Raw genomic sequence first — 13081 nt, 5'->3', positions numbered from 1 at the left:
CTGTATCTGTGCAGCAATAGGTATTATCTAATATATCTGCTTCTCCTATACCACAGTATATGTTCCATACAGGTGTAAATATCACATTTTATCACTCAGCTTTGTTGACACCAAGTTAGTGATTTAGCTGCAGTGTGACATGGAGATGACTATTACCTAGATGGGATTGGATTGGGTTAGACTGGATTAAACTGGCCACTCCCCAGAAGATGCTCCCAGATTATGGCACAGAGTAATGGCAATTGTGCCCTCATGGACGTGGACAGCTGTGTAGGGCAGTAAGGAGCACTCCTCAGCCTGGGTAGGTGGCCTGGCTGGGGGACATATCTCTCCCCCGACTCCAGAGTTGTTTGGTGGATCCAACACAGGTGTGGGAGAGAGGTCAAGCTGCTGGTATCTGCAGCCAGAGCCCATCCAGGTGGAAGCTGCAGCTGTGCTGAGGCTTGATTCCATCTGTCTCCACACATCATCCTTTGACTAAAATTCTTTTCTTTCCTTGCCAGATCACAGCTCCCTATCTCCACATAGGGGCAATAACTATCATGGTCCTCCTGTCCTGGCCGGTGGCTCTTCATGCCATCAGAGCAGATAAGAAAGGTACAGTAGCTCTGCTTCCTGCTCCCTATATGACAAAAGGCGTGTATCAGTGTGGGAAAAGAGGCATGCAGGAGCCCTTTCTTCCACACCTGCACTCCAGCTGGAAGAAACTTTTAATGTCTGTGTATCCAAGGGAAGTAAGTGGGACTGTGGCTTGGACTGTGCACTGTCCTGTGGCTGTGCAGGTGTGTTGCTGGCTTGCTTGCTCCCTTGCACAGTTTTGCCTTATATCAGGGCAGTGACCAGCCTTGAGACAGAGGAGATCAGCAGAAGCACCCATGTTCTGAGTCATGCGTGGAAATTTGTTCAGCCCTCTGTGGGAGAAAGCAGCCAGCGGCAGCTCTCCTGGCTGATGTTTGTTTGTTATACTCAGCTTTTCTGTCTCAGAAGGGATCTCCAGTCCAGTCAATCCACTTCAGGCTGGTGCATCTCAGGAGAAGCCAGCTGAGATAGGGGAAAGAGCTTTTTGATCACTTCCCAGTGTTATCTCATGGGAAGTTTCCATCCATCTCTGAGAAGTATGACCAGGTAGTGTAAGGACAAGACCAGGGGCTAGGAACAGCCGCAGAAGAGCCTGGCTCTGGGGCTGGCTGTTTTTCTCTGATCTAGTCTCTCCATATAGTCAAGATTATCTACTGATTGTTAAATACATAAGGTATGAAATGTTAAGAAGAAAAAAGAAAAGAAAAAAGAGAAAAAAAAAGGGGGGGATTTGTAGAGGAATGAAGGCAGGTTAATTAACATTGATAATATACAGCTGTGGGCTGGCTTCGCTGATGTGGATAAGGTGCAGCTGTGGCTGGCTCCGTTAAGTAGTTAAATATCACTGAGGATAGTGGAAGAGGGGGTTGCATGGAGGAGCAGCAGTGTGGTTTGATCTCTGGAGGAAGGTGAAACAGCATGGACAGTAGAATCTGACTGATGGTAAAAGCTTTGTTGCAGCCTACTAGTTTGTTTGTGATCCAACGATCTACATGACACCTGTCTGCAGATCTTGATTGGTAATAAAAATCACAGACAGAATGGGCTGGTGAAAGCGTTTTTTTTCTTGCCCAAGGTTCTTCTTATTGAACTGCAACTGAGGAGGTTGGGAGGGAATAGGCTGGGATAGATGTTACCGTCCACCATGCCTGATGGACCCTCTGATCAATAAGTCAGCTTGGTGTAAGCCCAGGTTACTTCAGAGACACTGGGACAATGTGCAGGGGGGTGGTGGTCCTATTCAGGAAAGAGATGTTGGTACATAGGTGCTTGTTTCTCAGAGGAACTGTTTTGTTCCCCGAAGCAAAGGCTTACTGGGGCTCTTGGGCAGTGTGTCAACAGACTCCAGAGAAGACCATAGGTAATCAGTTGGCATGTTTCTGAGATGGAATGCCCATGCAGTCAGTCTGCAGGGTTCTGTAGGTCACACGTGGAAGGTTGCTGACGACAATCTGAATGAACCAGGGAAATATTCACCTTAAAGGGATGTAACATAGTTGAAGAAGGTTCCTCCTCTTCACTGTGAATGAAACTTCAAAATGTTACTTGTTTCTACATGAGTAAGAAAAAAATTAGCATCCTTCTGTTGAGGATTGCTTTTCTACAGGTGGGGGATATTTCATTGCACCACTTCTAAAGAAAAAGAAATTAAGGCCATGTCTTGCTATTAAGAGATAGTGAGATGTCATTAAAGCACAAAACCTGCAGTTCTGACTTAGTCTATGTCCTTGATTTGACCAGCTTGTTTTCCTGGGTTGCATTGTTTGGAGAGAAAGTGAAAATTAGGGGAGGAAAGGATGGAAAAAGGGATGGGACAAAGCCCAACAGCTGCTTCGCTGGAGGGCTGTATTAAAAGTCAAGCCGCAAGGCAAACCCGTACATTACTTCATGGATTAACTCTAGCCTTCCTCCTTCAAATTCTTTCAGTTGTTCAGGTGATAATTGTTGGTCCATACCTGGCTATCCTTCTCTTTCTTTTCTTGATACCTCTGGGGATGTACTCTCCTTGCATCAGAGAGATGGGGACACTTGGACCAAAGCCAGCCCTCATTGGACACCGTGGAGCACCAATGGTAGGTCTGGAGAAGTTATTTTACATCATGTCTTCAACCTGTGTCTCGCTACCTTCATCATCATCTGTGTTTTTCCATGAAATCTGTGAAGGGTAGAAGGGGAGACATTTCTGTTTGGAACTGCATGCCAAAGGCATCACTGCATGGATTTGCTAGCCAGGATAACACTGTTCCTGAGGGACAGGATAGATTTGGTGGCTAAAGTAGAAGAAAACAAACAGCAGACTTTAACAAGATAGTGATGTTCCCTTAATAAAAGACAGAGGCTTTACAAAGAGACAGAAAGTACTTACAGAGTCCCCCAGAGTGTGTTTGAAAATTACCTGCTCATGCATCCTTTTTTTTCCAGTTGGCACCAGAAAACACTGAGATGTCCTTTCAGAAGACAATTGAACATGGTGGGGATGGTCTTGAAACAGACGTCACCATTAGGTAAGGGGAAAACATCGCATCTCACAGAATATATACTGCTTCTTCCAACAGCTGCCTTTGGAGACACGCAACTCCAGGCAATTAGTTTTTACTGATGGCTTGGACAGGGTCCCACAGGTGACACGTGATGATGGGGGCTGTAGGGCATGGTTGTTCTCAGGCAAGTCAGTAAGTTATTGATTTAACAATCATTATTTCTACAGGGTATTTCAAATGCTTTGCAGTCTATAAAGACAAGTTCCTACCCTAGCCTGACCTCTAGGCCACAGTGAGGGCTGTAGGTTGGCCTGCAAACCAACAGAAAATTGTGTTCAGACTTCCGACAGCATTGTCCTAATTATTACATCTTTAATTGCCTTTGTTTGGAGCATCCGTTGCCATGAATTGCTAACAGGATGCTCTGCAGGATGAGTGGTTTCTGGGTGCTGAGTGAGAAAAATACAAATGCTTAGATCGTCTACTAATGTAGACCTTCCCATAACGGAAAATTTTGCCTTTCCATCCATTTAGCCTTCAGTCCTCTGAAACCCATAGAAACACTTTGATGTCAGCAAAAAGATTTCAACCATAAGCTACTATCCATTTTTGGGGCAGTGGCTGGCAGGCATAAATGCGACCATCTCTATGTTGCCCCTGGGGAAACTGAGGCGCAGATAGGCATGACTTCTCCAAGGTCACCCAACAGTATTTAATCTGGAAATAACCTTTTGTCTTCAGCCTCAGCCTTCCTCCCTGTCCCAGCATCTCCACTGAGGGAGGCTGTACTGCTGCATTCACACATTGTCTTCTGACCTGGTGTGGGTCTGCTCATGCCATGAATGAACTTGCACCTCAGGTGACCCGAACTCTTGCTCTCCAACAGCTATGATGGAGTTCCTTTCCTCATGCATGACAGCACCTTGAGGAGGACAACTAACATCAAGGAGGTCTACCCCAATGACACTGCTCAAAATGCCGCACTGTTCTCCTGGGATACCCTGGAGGAGTTAAATGCTGGAACGTGGTTTCTTAAGGTAAGCACCAGGAAGGACTGTCATCAACTGAATGTAGAAAAGACATCAGCTGGCTACTACTTAATAGCAGGAATATTAGGAGAGGAACTACTGTTCATTGGGAGTTGAGCCAAACTCAGAGAATTCAATAGAAAACCTTCAGTTTGGGTCTCCTTGCTTTGTCCTGTTGGCCTTTAGGTTTAGGAGACCTATAGCAGTTGGCTGGTGGCTGTTCTTGTGGCTTCTTATCATGGCAGCAGCAGAACACGTGGGCTGGGGGAAGAAGACAAGACCTACTTGTGCACGGTGCTGTGTATAACAGTCATAGTTAACGTGGTGGGACAGAGAAGCACAGCAGAGCTAGCTGTGAACTGTGCAGTCGAGGTCCCAGAAGCAATGTCATCACAGCCTGGCTTAATTTCCCCTGTTTCTCAGGTAGAAGAGCTAAGCAAAATACAATATCCTCACCTGACAAAGGCTGATGTCAAACTTTTTCCCTCTTAGAGGTACAATTTTTTGCATGCAGCTGACTCCCAGAGGCGACTGCCTGATTGATTTCCTTTTCTGTATTTGTTTATTTCCAGGACAAACCATTTTCATGCATGAGCTCACTGTCAAGGGCAGATCAAAACCAGGCAATGAATCAGTCAATTTACAAGCTAAGTAATTTCTTGCGCCTCGCAGACAGTCAGAATAAACTTGTGATATTTGATCTCTACCGTCCTCCAGAGAAACATCCTTACAGGAATTCATGGATCAACAGAACCCTGGAAGTCATCCTCAATGAGTCGGGGATTAGACCCCATCTGGTAGGGTGGCCTCACTCCTCCACATCTCTTTTTCTTGCTCTCTGAATTGGGACTTTGGGGTCATACGCTGCATGATTTCCCCTGCAAAAGGTCCATCGCTTTGCATTTCATTTGTTTTAAGAGGCATCGTTTAGAGGATATCCCTACTATTGGTTCCTCAGCAGGTACAAAATAGCGTAGCCCTACAGCAGCACAGGGAAATAAGCCAGTGTATATACCAACTGATGCCATTGTCCCCAAACAGCATCCTTTCATCGTAATAAATGGAAGCCTACTCCCTGTCACCCATGCTCATTTTATATATTGCATAGAAACTCCTGGCTTAAATTAAAACACAGGGATCTGGGAGCCTTCATTGCCTTCCTCCTTCCCCTGGCAATGGATTAATGCTAAACTCTTGAGGATCAGGTTATGCATCCATCAATATCTGGGCAGTTACTCTGGTCTGTGCTGAAGATCTCTTTTCCCATGCTGGGAGAGTGGGAGAACAGAATATTTTCTGTTGACTTTCCCATAAACCAAAGCTGTCTTTTCATTCATGTCAAACATTGCATCTTTTGTTGGGCTGTGTGAAATGTAGTCGCTGATTTCAAGTTGATAAGCTAGGAGCCGTGAATACTTATTTCTTGATGAAAGTGACTTGCAAGTTTTAACCCTGCATCCAAATGTTCTTTGATCATGGAGAGAAACATGTCATTTGACAGGCTGGGTTAATCCCCTCAAGACATTATCTTTACAGGGTTTGTGTGAAGGGCAGGGCGTATTAGTACGTCTGTTGTGAATTGACTGGGTGGTCTTGTTGCCCACAGGTCCTATGGCTGGAGAATGACATGAGGTCCTTTGTTCAGTCTGTCGCTCCTGGCTTTCAGCAGACAGTGGGCAGTAAGGCCCCGGTTGAAGACCTATTGATGGACAATATTGTCAAACTCAATCTGGCCTACACGGAAATGTCCAGCGAAGATATCCGGTAGGTTGCAGTTTCAGCCCCAAATACCGTCAGTAGACTGCATCTGGGCTGTGTTTGCCTCATGCATGTGGCAATGTCTCCCTCCAGTGACTAGCTCCAGGATCTATAGCATTTTGAGAAGAGCTTCTTTAGATCAAGTGACCATCCCTGTCGTGTTTTGGGAGTGAAGGACTGTAGCTCACTCCTACTGTTGACATTGTGTGTGATCAAGAGGTGGCATATGTAATTACACACCCCCTGTGCCCAAGTCCCTATTTACTTGACCAGGATCTGAGGATCTCCTGGGTAGAATAACACAACTGTCTCCTGATTTCATGTCCTTTCATTCAGGCCACCTTCAGCCCATCAACTCCGAATCACGGAGAATGGACAACTGTTTAACCTCCCATAGCTCTTCCACCACGTCAGTGTGAGTGCATAATGCTGCAGTGAGAGACCATCACCCTCTTGTAGCTGGTGTTTTGGAGACTTCATTTCTTGTGTCTGTTACTACCAGTACTCTGTTGCTTCTGACACACTGACAATATCATCTCTTCAATGGAAAGCTCCACGTTCTTTCATGAATTTCCAAAATGGCTGTCTTATATGAAGAGAAGAAGAAAAAAAAAGAAAAAAACAATCTGCTCAGCTCTCCTTTTTAAAACAGTTTTATTTCCCCAATGCACAAAAATATTTAAATCCAATTTAAAAAAAAAGAAAAGAAAAAGTTTAATCATTTGGATAAGAGTAATGTTAGTGTTTTCTCAATGACAATTTTCACAGGATGTAAAATACTAGGTAGATCCATTTGGGTAAACCCTGGATAGATCCTAGGTAGATTTACAAATGGTGATATTAATGATATATATTGCTTTATCGTTATACAGAGTATGATCTTACTTCATATTGTTCCAATAGCCTGTAAGAACTTGAAAAATGATGAGTTGATGCAGCAAGCATGACAAACATTAGTAGCCAGCTTCGAGGTGGTTTCGAACACCCAACTGAGAGATTACAGAATCACAGAATTGTTTAGGTTGGAAAAGACCTTTCAGATCATCAAGTCCAACCCTTAACCCAGCACTGCCAAGTCCACCACTAAACCATATCCCTAAGCACCAAGTCTACACGTTTTTTAAATTATCTCCAGCGATGGTGACTCTACCGCTTCCCTGGGCAGCCTGTTCCAATGCTTGACCCACTTTTTGGGGAAGAAATGTTTCCCAATCTCCAATCTAAACCTCCCCTGGAGCAACTTGAGGCCATTTCCTCTTGTCCTGTTGCTTGTTACTTGGGAGGAGAGACTGACCCACTACTAACCTCGCTACAACCTCCTTTACAAACACATCATTACACTGATTCATATGGCAGAAGGGTAAGAAAATGTTGACCTTTTGGACATTTTACCTGCATTTACTTCTAGCAGATCAGCTATTCTGTATTGACCAGTTGTGAATGGTTAAGTATAGGCTGGTTGGCTTTCCTTTCTCCTCTTACCTAGGTCCTAAAGCAAGCCTTTCCTACAGATCATTGCTGTCTCTCCTTGATTTAGCCCAAAGGAAGTACTAGCCTCCTTGCTTAACGAAGGCTATTGCCTTTTGGTCTTTTAAAGGAAATATGCTGAGGCAAACATCACCACCAACCTCTATGTGGTCAACGAGCCATGGCTTTTCTCCCTGGCGTGGTGTTCTGGGGCACACTCTGTGACCACCAATGCTGTCCACATGCTGAAGAATCTCAGCCAGCCACTCTTCCTCATGGTAAGTGAAAATCGTTCCTGTCCCAGGGGTAGGAAGTAGAGTTGGGATGTTCATGGTTACTTTTGGAGACCATGGGTCGGTTCATGGATAAAGGACACTTTGCATGAAAAGGACTTGAGTTGAAACCTGGCTTCTCTGGAACCTCTGAGCCACTACAGATAGCGCCAAAACCTTCTTCTTTTTTCTCCTGGCTCAGGTAGAAGCAACCTGCTTGTTAGGATTTGCAACCTAGGCCTTGAGATGACTGAAAAAAAAGTCATATTGAGACTTTTGAAGGGAGAAAGGAACGGACTTTGAGGGCACAAGCTGATGCATGAGGATTTCCACTTCTAAAATTTTTAAGCATCTTATTCATGTCAGAAGGTCCTCATTTCCCAGGGCTTCCCATTGCCTTTCTCAAACTTGGTCTTGTTCCACAAGCCTGAGGGAAACAACCATAGAAATAACCCTTCCTTGCCGGGAGGAATTTTTTCACATAATTTGTGTATTCCCTGTTCTGCCTTGGACAACCTACAGGTCTAAGAAGCACCTGAGGCACTGGTCCCACCAGAGTTCCTGCAAGCCTAAAGGGGTTACTATGTAGAATCACTGGCTTCAGATGCTTGAAGTAGGTTTTATGATGCTCCCATTCAGACAACTGCAGTGTTTCAGTCCATTTTGAGGATGAGTGGAGACTATGCCATCTAAGGGTGAATCTTCAGATGCTCTTAGACTTAAAGTAGGAGCCACTCCAGACCCTCTGTGGTGTTCACTAAAGGACAGTTTTGCCAGAGAAAATAAGATGCCACCAGTTAATATTAATGATGGAGGGAATGAGAGACCTACAGGGCCTGACCGTACAGACAAGAGGTCCCTGTTATATTCACCATGAAGTGGTACAGTCTTCTTGATCACACAACAGACCTGTTTTTATGAAGGACGATGATTTGGCACCAGCAGCTACTGGTGAGTGGCCACTTTGAAATGCCACCAAGTGCTTTAAACACCTGAGGGATGTTACAGCACATGCAAACCAGGCAGCTGAATGGCTATATTTGAGCAGCAAGAAAGAGCAACTCTTTTGCATATCTTGGGGTCCTTGGTGGTGGACACATCCTCTTGTTCTCTTCCAGACTCCGCAGCAGTACAACATCATGTGGATCCTGACAGATCTGACCTCTGTGCTCCTCATCTCACTTATCTTTGCTCTGCACTGGTAACTACCAAGTTGTTAATGGCCATCCTAACCTCATGTTTTATGCCAGGTGAAGGGAAGGAGGGATGCTTTCAGGTGGTGTAAAGGATTAAAACTGCTCTTGAGAACATTGTTTTGCTTCGGGAACCGGAGGAAAACCCTCAAAGTCTCCAAAAACATCTCTGCTTCTCCTGCTTGCTCTCATTTTCTCTTTCCATTTTGGCAGCTCAGGCATCACCTGCCCTCAGAAATTCAGTGGAGACCTGGTGGATTTACAGTAGCAACATAAGCCAGTTATCAAAGCTGGGCTAAGAAAGGAACTGATTTTTTAATTATTACTATTTAGACACTGTTGCATTGGACTGACTTAGAAGGAAAGCTCTCAATGTTAATATTTGAACAACTTGTGTCTCTCTGTCTGCATACACCAGAGCACCTGAGGAAATCCATCCTCCCAGATGAAAATGTTCGAGTGTGTCGCAGATGCCATATTTTGTTTCCTTTCATGCTGTCACAGACATTGCCACTGTTTAATAAGTGGGAAATGTGGGAAATTCATGGGACAGGCTCACTTCAGCAGGTCAAGTGGCTGCTGGATGCTCTGCTCTGTCAGGGTGGAAAGAGGAACTTGCCTCTGCTTTTATCCCAGTGGTTCTCAAGGAAAGCAGGAGGTGCTGGGCTCAGCTCTTCAGCTGGCCAGATGTGGATGGGTGGAAGGACCAGCCCAGCCAGCCCAGGGGTGTCTTCTGCAGCAGTGCTGCAAGTGACAGCAAGGGGAAAGTTTGGGAAGCTGCTGGGTGAGCAGTCTGGATTGCTTGTAACCATGACTTGCCTTGGCATAGGAAAGGGTGGCAGCTCTAACTTTGCTCTGGGATTGTGGAGAAATGAATTAGTGGCAGTATAGCCAGGTGACAAACTAGCAGATGTGCAAGCATGTTTGCTGAGTATCCAGGCTTTTCTCTTCCCAAGGCAAAGCGGCTCCTTCCCTTCCTTCCCCTCTCACCCTGCCCTGCTCTCCTCGGGTCCTGCTTTGGCGGCTTTCGCTTTGCTTTCAAGGCTGCAGGTTGCAGGATGATTTGCAATCACCCCCGCAATACATCACAACCACCATCAGACCTTCCCATGCCTGTGTGCTCCAGGCTTGTGTTCGTGTTGTGTGCGCATTTCCCAGGACCCTTCAGATACTCCTGACCCAGCCAAATAACCCCCTCTTCTGCTGAGAGTGATGGGCCAGCAGCGGTGCCCGAGTGCCCTGTGTGGTCTTGTTTGAGTGCACCAAAATCACAATTTTAAAATCCTTGGCTGCTTAGGAACCAGCAGCTGCAAACATTTCTGAGGCTTTTGAACTCTTAAATATTTCTTAGAAAGCAGGGCTTAGTGATGATGTTTGCTTTCAAAATGCTGTTGCACACATGAGGTGTAGATGCTTAGACATCAGCCATGCACTGGATTCCCTTCTCGGTAAGGACCTGAGCAAATCCCAAAATAAAATGCCATTCCTGCCATGAAAAAGTAGAAAAACGTGTCCAGGGCACTAGGGATCTGAGAGGGGAACCACAGCAAGCAGTGACCTGACCAGTGCTTTGCCGCTTGCAGGTGGCGAGAGCGGAGTTTCTCCTGCTGTGCTCCTGATGGTGGCCCGATGCTGGAGAGCGGCACCTACAACAAGTTCAGGACAGGTGAGCAGGGCAAGGAGAGCCGGGAGCGGCATCCTGCTCAGAGCTGTGTCCTCAGAGACACTGGGCTCCTGATGGATGGGTTGGTGACGGGTACCCATGCTGTGGTGAAAACTGGCTGTGTCTTGGGTTGTCTCAATCTCAGGTGAAAATGACAGTTATTTTTTCCCCTCTGTTCACCACTGGTGAGGCCAGGTCTAGGCATTGGGTCCAGTTCAGGCTCCCCAGTATCAGCAGGTACAAAATGGGAGCGAGCTCAGTGGGACCACTAAGCTGGAGGACGTGGCATTTGAGATCTGGGTTTGCACAGTGGAAGCGAATGTCAAGGGGCATCATCACTGTCTGCAATGATCTAATGGGAGGGTGTAAGGAAGATGGAGCCAGATGTTTCTTGGATGTGCAATGACAACAATATAAGCTGCAACCTTGGAAATTTTTACTAGATGTAAAGAGAAAAAATGAGGATGGTCAGATACTGGAATACGGGCCCAGACAGGTGGGGAATATCCACCCTCAAAGATGTTCAAAGCCCTAAACAGACCAATCTAATTGGCCCTGCTTCAAGCAGAGGTTGGGGCAGAGACTTCCAGATGTCCCCTCCCATATGCATTACTCTGTGATGCTGTGAAAAGGGAGCCCAGAGGCTCTGAGCACTTGGGTCTGCAAGGCAGGATGGGATGGGCTGAGGACCCTCCCATGCACCAGGTTTCTGCACCCATGGAGCTATCATCCAGATAAATTGGCTCAACCTGGTCTGCACACATTTTCAGCCAGGTTCTGTTTGCTCATCGCAGCTGGCAGAACAACTGCAGAAGTTGCAGCAGCTCACTATGTGTCCCCTTTTCTAGAGCTCAGCGACATGCCTGCCATCATGGCCTGACATAGGCAAGGAGGGGACCTGCCATCTTGATGAGGACTGGAGAGCAGACCCTCCCCTGCTGCCCCTTCCTGCAATGCAAACACCAGCCTGCCAAAGGGGCTAGCTGGGGTGTGTGTGTGTGTGGTGTCGGGGCTCAGATCCACCTGGTGAAGAGGAGCCATTTCGCTTCATGACCCTGCTGGAGATGAGCACTGAGGTTCCTCTCCTACAGTTTTTCTTGCAACCCCATGGCTGGCAGGGATCCCTGGGGTGTAGGGGAGCACAGATGGGGTTGCAGCCATGAAGAAGCTGCGCACCACGGTAAGATGCAACAGCCACATGGGAGCCACCATTTACCTCTGAGACCACCGGCATCCCACAGGGCAATCATCCTGCAATCCCTGTGAGCGAGCAGTCTGTTTCCACAGCTGTGTTTTACACACGCTGCAAACATCTGAACATTCTCCAGTTGCCCTCATTTTCAACTGCCCATGTTTCTACTGTTAACCAGCCTTTTTCTGTACATGCTCCCTTCTCACAAGTGTCCTCCATCCCCAAGAGCACGCTTGCCCCACCACGATGGTCAGCTGCTACCGGCTGGGTCATTAGGGTCCGTACCTTTCTATAACACAGGCAGTGGTGGGTTAGGTTTTCCTTTCCCCCACTCTTGCCCTGCCATAGTCCCTAACAAGACAGTCTCTTCACTGTGGCTGTAAGCGAGGGCATATCTTCCCATGGATGATGAAGGACTTTTTGGTACCTTGGCTATGTAGATAACTGGGACTATGACCAGGAGCACACCACTTTTCTTCAGAAGGACTGAGCTGCATGTGATTTGGTCCCCCCAAGGGTCCTGTTTGCTTTTCCCTTGGGCAAGTCTGTATACTTGTGCTGCATCCTGGGATTTGTTCTGATTTTCATTTCTCCCACAGTGGCTACTGGCACACAGCGGGGAAGGGGGTCTATGCCCTGATCTGCAGGGGAGATGTGAGCATCTCCTAGGTTTAAGCCATAAATTTCTACTTGGACAGATAAGAAGACCACATTTTTTTGTAAATTGGAAGTGCTGTTTTAAATACATTTTAGCTCTCCTATCCTATTTTGTTCTTATTTCAGCAAGCTGGGAAAGGGGAAGAAAACTGTAGTCTTTACCTGAATCATGCTATAGACATTTTCTCATACATGAGCACCATGTAGCTCAGTGTTTTTGCTAAATAAAGCTATCACAGGGAAACATTAAGTTTCAGGTAAGTGGGCTGAGAAGCACTCAAACCTTTCCAAGTTGCAGTTTTGGAGTATTTTGGAGGCTAGAAATGCAAAAAGGCAGCATCCTCCTTTGGAAAAGGTCTCAAGGGCTGGTGGATTGGTATAGAGCAGCTCCAGATTTATGAAGCACGGGGAAAGGGTGCTACGGATGGTGTTAAACCACCTCCTCGTGCCCCACAGCCATAGCTCATTCTTATCTTTTTGTGGGTACCACCCATGTGGAGGTATGTGAGCAGCAAAAATCAGAGGTGGGTGGTGCGTGGGTTGAGTGGTGGTGTACACCATGGGGTCCTCAGCCTGTTCCCTGGTGTCCAGTTGAGAGATTTGGCTGTGGTCCCCCAGCCACAGCTTTTAGTATGTATTAGGAAAAGCCACCTGAACGTGCCTTTGTCCATGTATCTGGCTGCTGTTTGGCCATTACACAGTGGTATCTCCCCACACTCACCTTCCTCATCCTCAGCAGCCTTGTTCAGGCAGAGCCTGGCCAATTAGACCTGTGGTCTCTTGTGATGTCTT

General features: G+C 46.5%; 1 protein-coding gene across 3 annotated transcripts in view; it reads left to right on the top strand.

Annotated features, from left to right (window-relative positions):
* GDPD4 (glycerophosphodiester phosphodiesterase domain containing 4) overlaps nucleotides 1–12393 on the top strand; it is a 39313-nt gene extending 26920 nt beyond the window's left edge. For all 3 annotated transcript variants that reach the window (XM_040583458.1, XM_040583459.1, XM_040583460.1), the window contains 10 exons: nucleotides 504–597; nucleotides 2506–2651; nucleotides 3001–3083; nucleotides 3946–4096; nucleotides 4660–4884; nucleotides 5694–5851; nucleotides 7443–7590; nucleotides 8703–8785; nucleotides 10361–10443; nucleotides 11289–12393. In XM_040583458.1, coding sequence (XP_040439392.1) covers nucleotides 504–597; nucleotides 2506–2651; nucleotides 3001–3083; nucleotides 3946–4096; nucleotides 4660–4884; nucleotides 5694–5851; nucleotides 7443–7590; nucleotides 8703–8785; nucleotides 10361–10443; nucleotides 11289–11320 — 1203 coding nt within the window. In that variant the 3' untranslated portion in view covers nucleotides 11321–12393. The remainder of the gene's footprint in view (nucleotides 1–503; nucleotides 598–2505; nucleotides 2652–3000; nucleotides 3084–3945; nucleotides 4097–4659; nucleotides 4885–5693; nucleotides 5852–7442; nucleotides 7591–8702; nucleotides 8786–10360; nucleotides 10444–11288) is intronic.
* Nucleotides 12394–13081: the final 688 nt, after the last annotated feature.

Source organism: Falco naumanni, chromosome 2 (genome assembly GCF_017639655.2).
Source record: "Falco naumanni isolate bFalNau1 chromosome 2, bFalNau1.pat, whole genome shotgun sequence".
NCBI lineage: Eukaryota > Metazoa > Chordata > Aves > Falconiformes > Falconidae > Falco > Falco naumanni.
The sequence above is the reverse complement of the archived record's forward strand: the minus strand, read 5'-3'. Positions and strand labels throughout refer to the sequence as shown.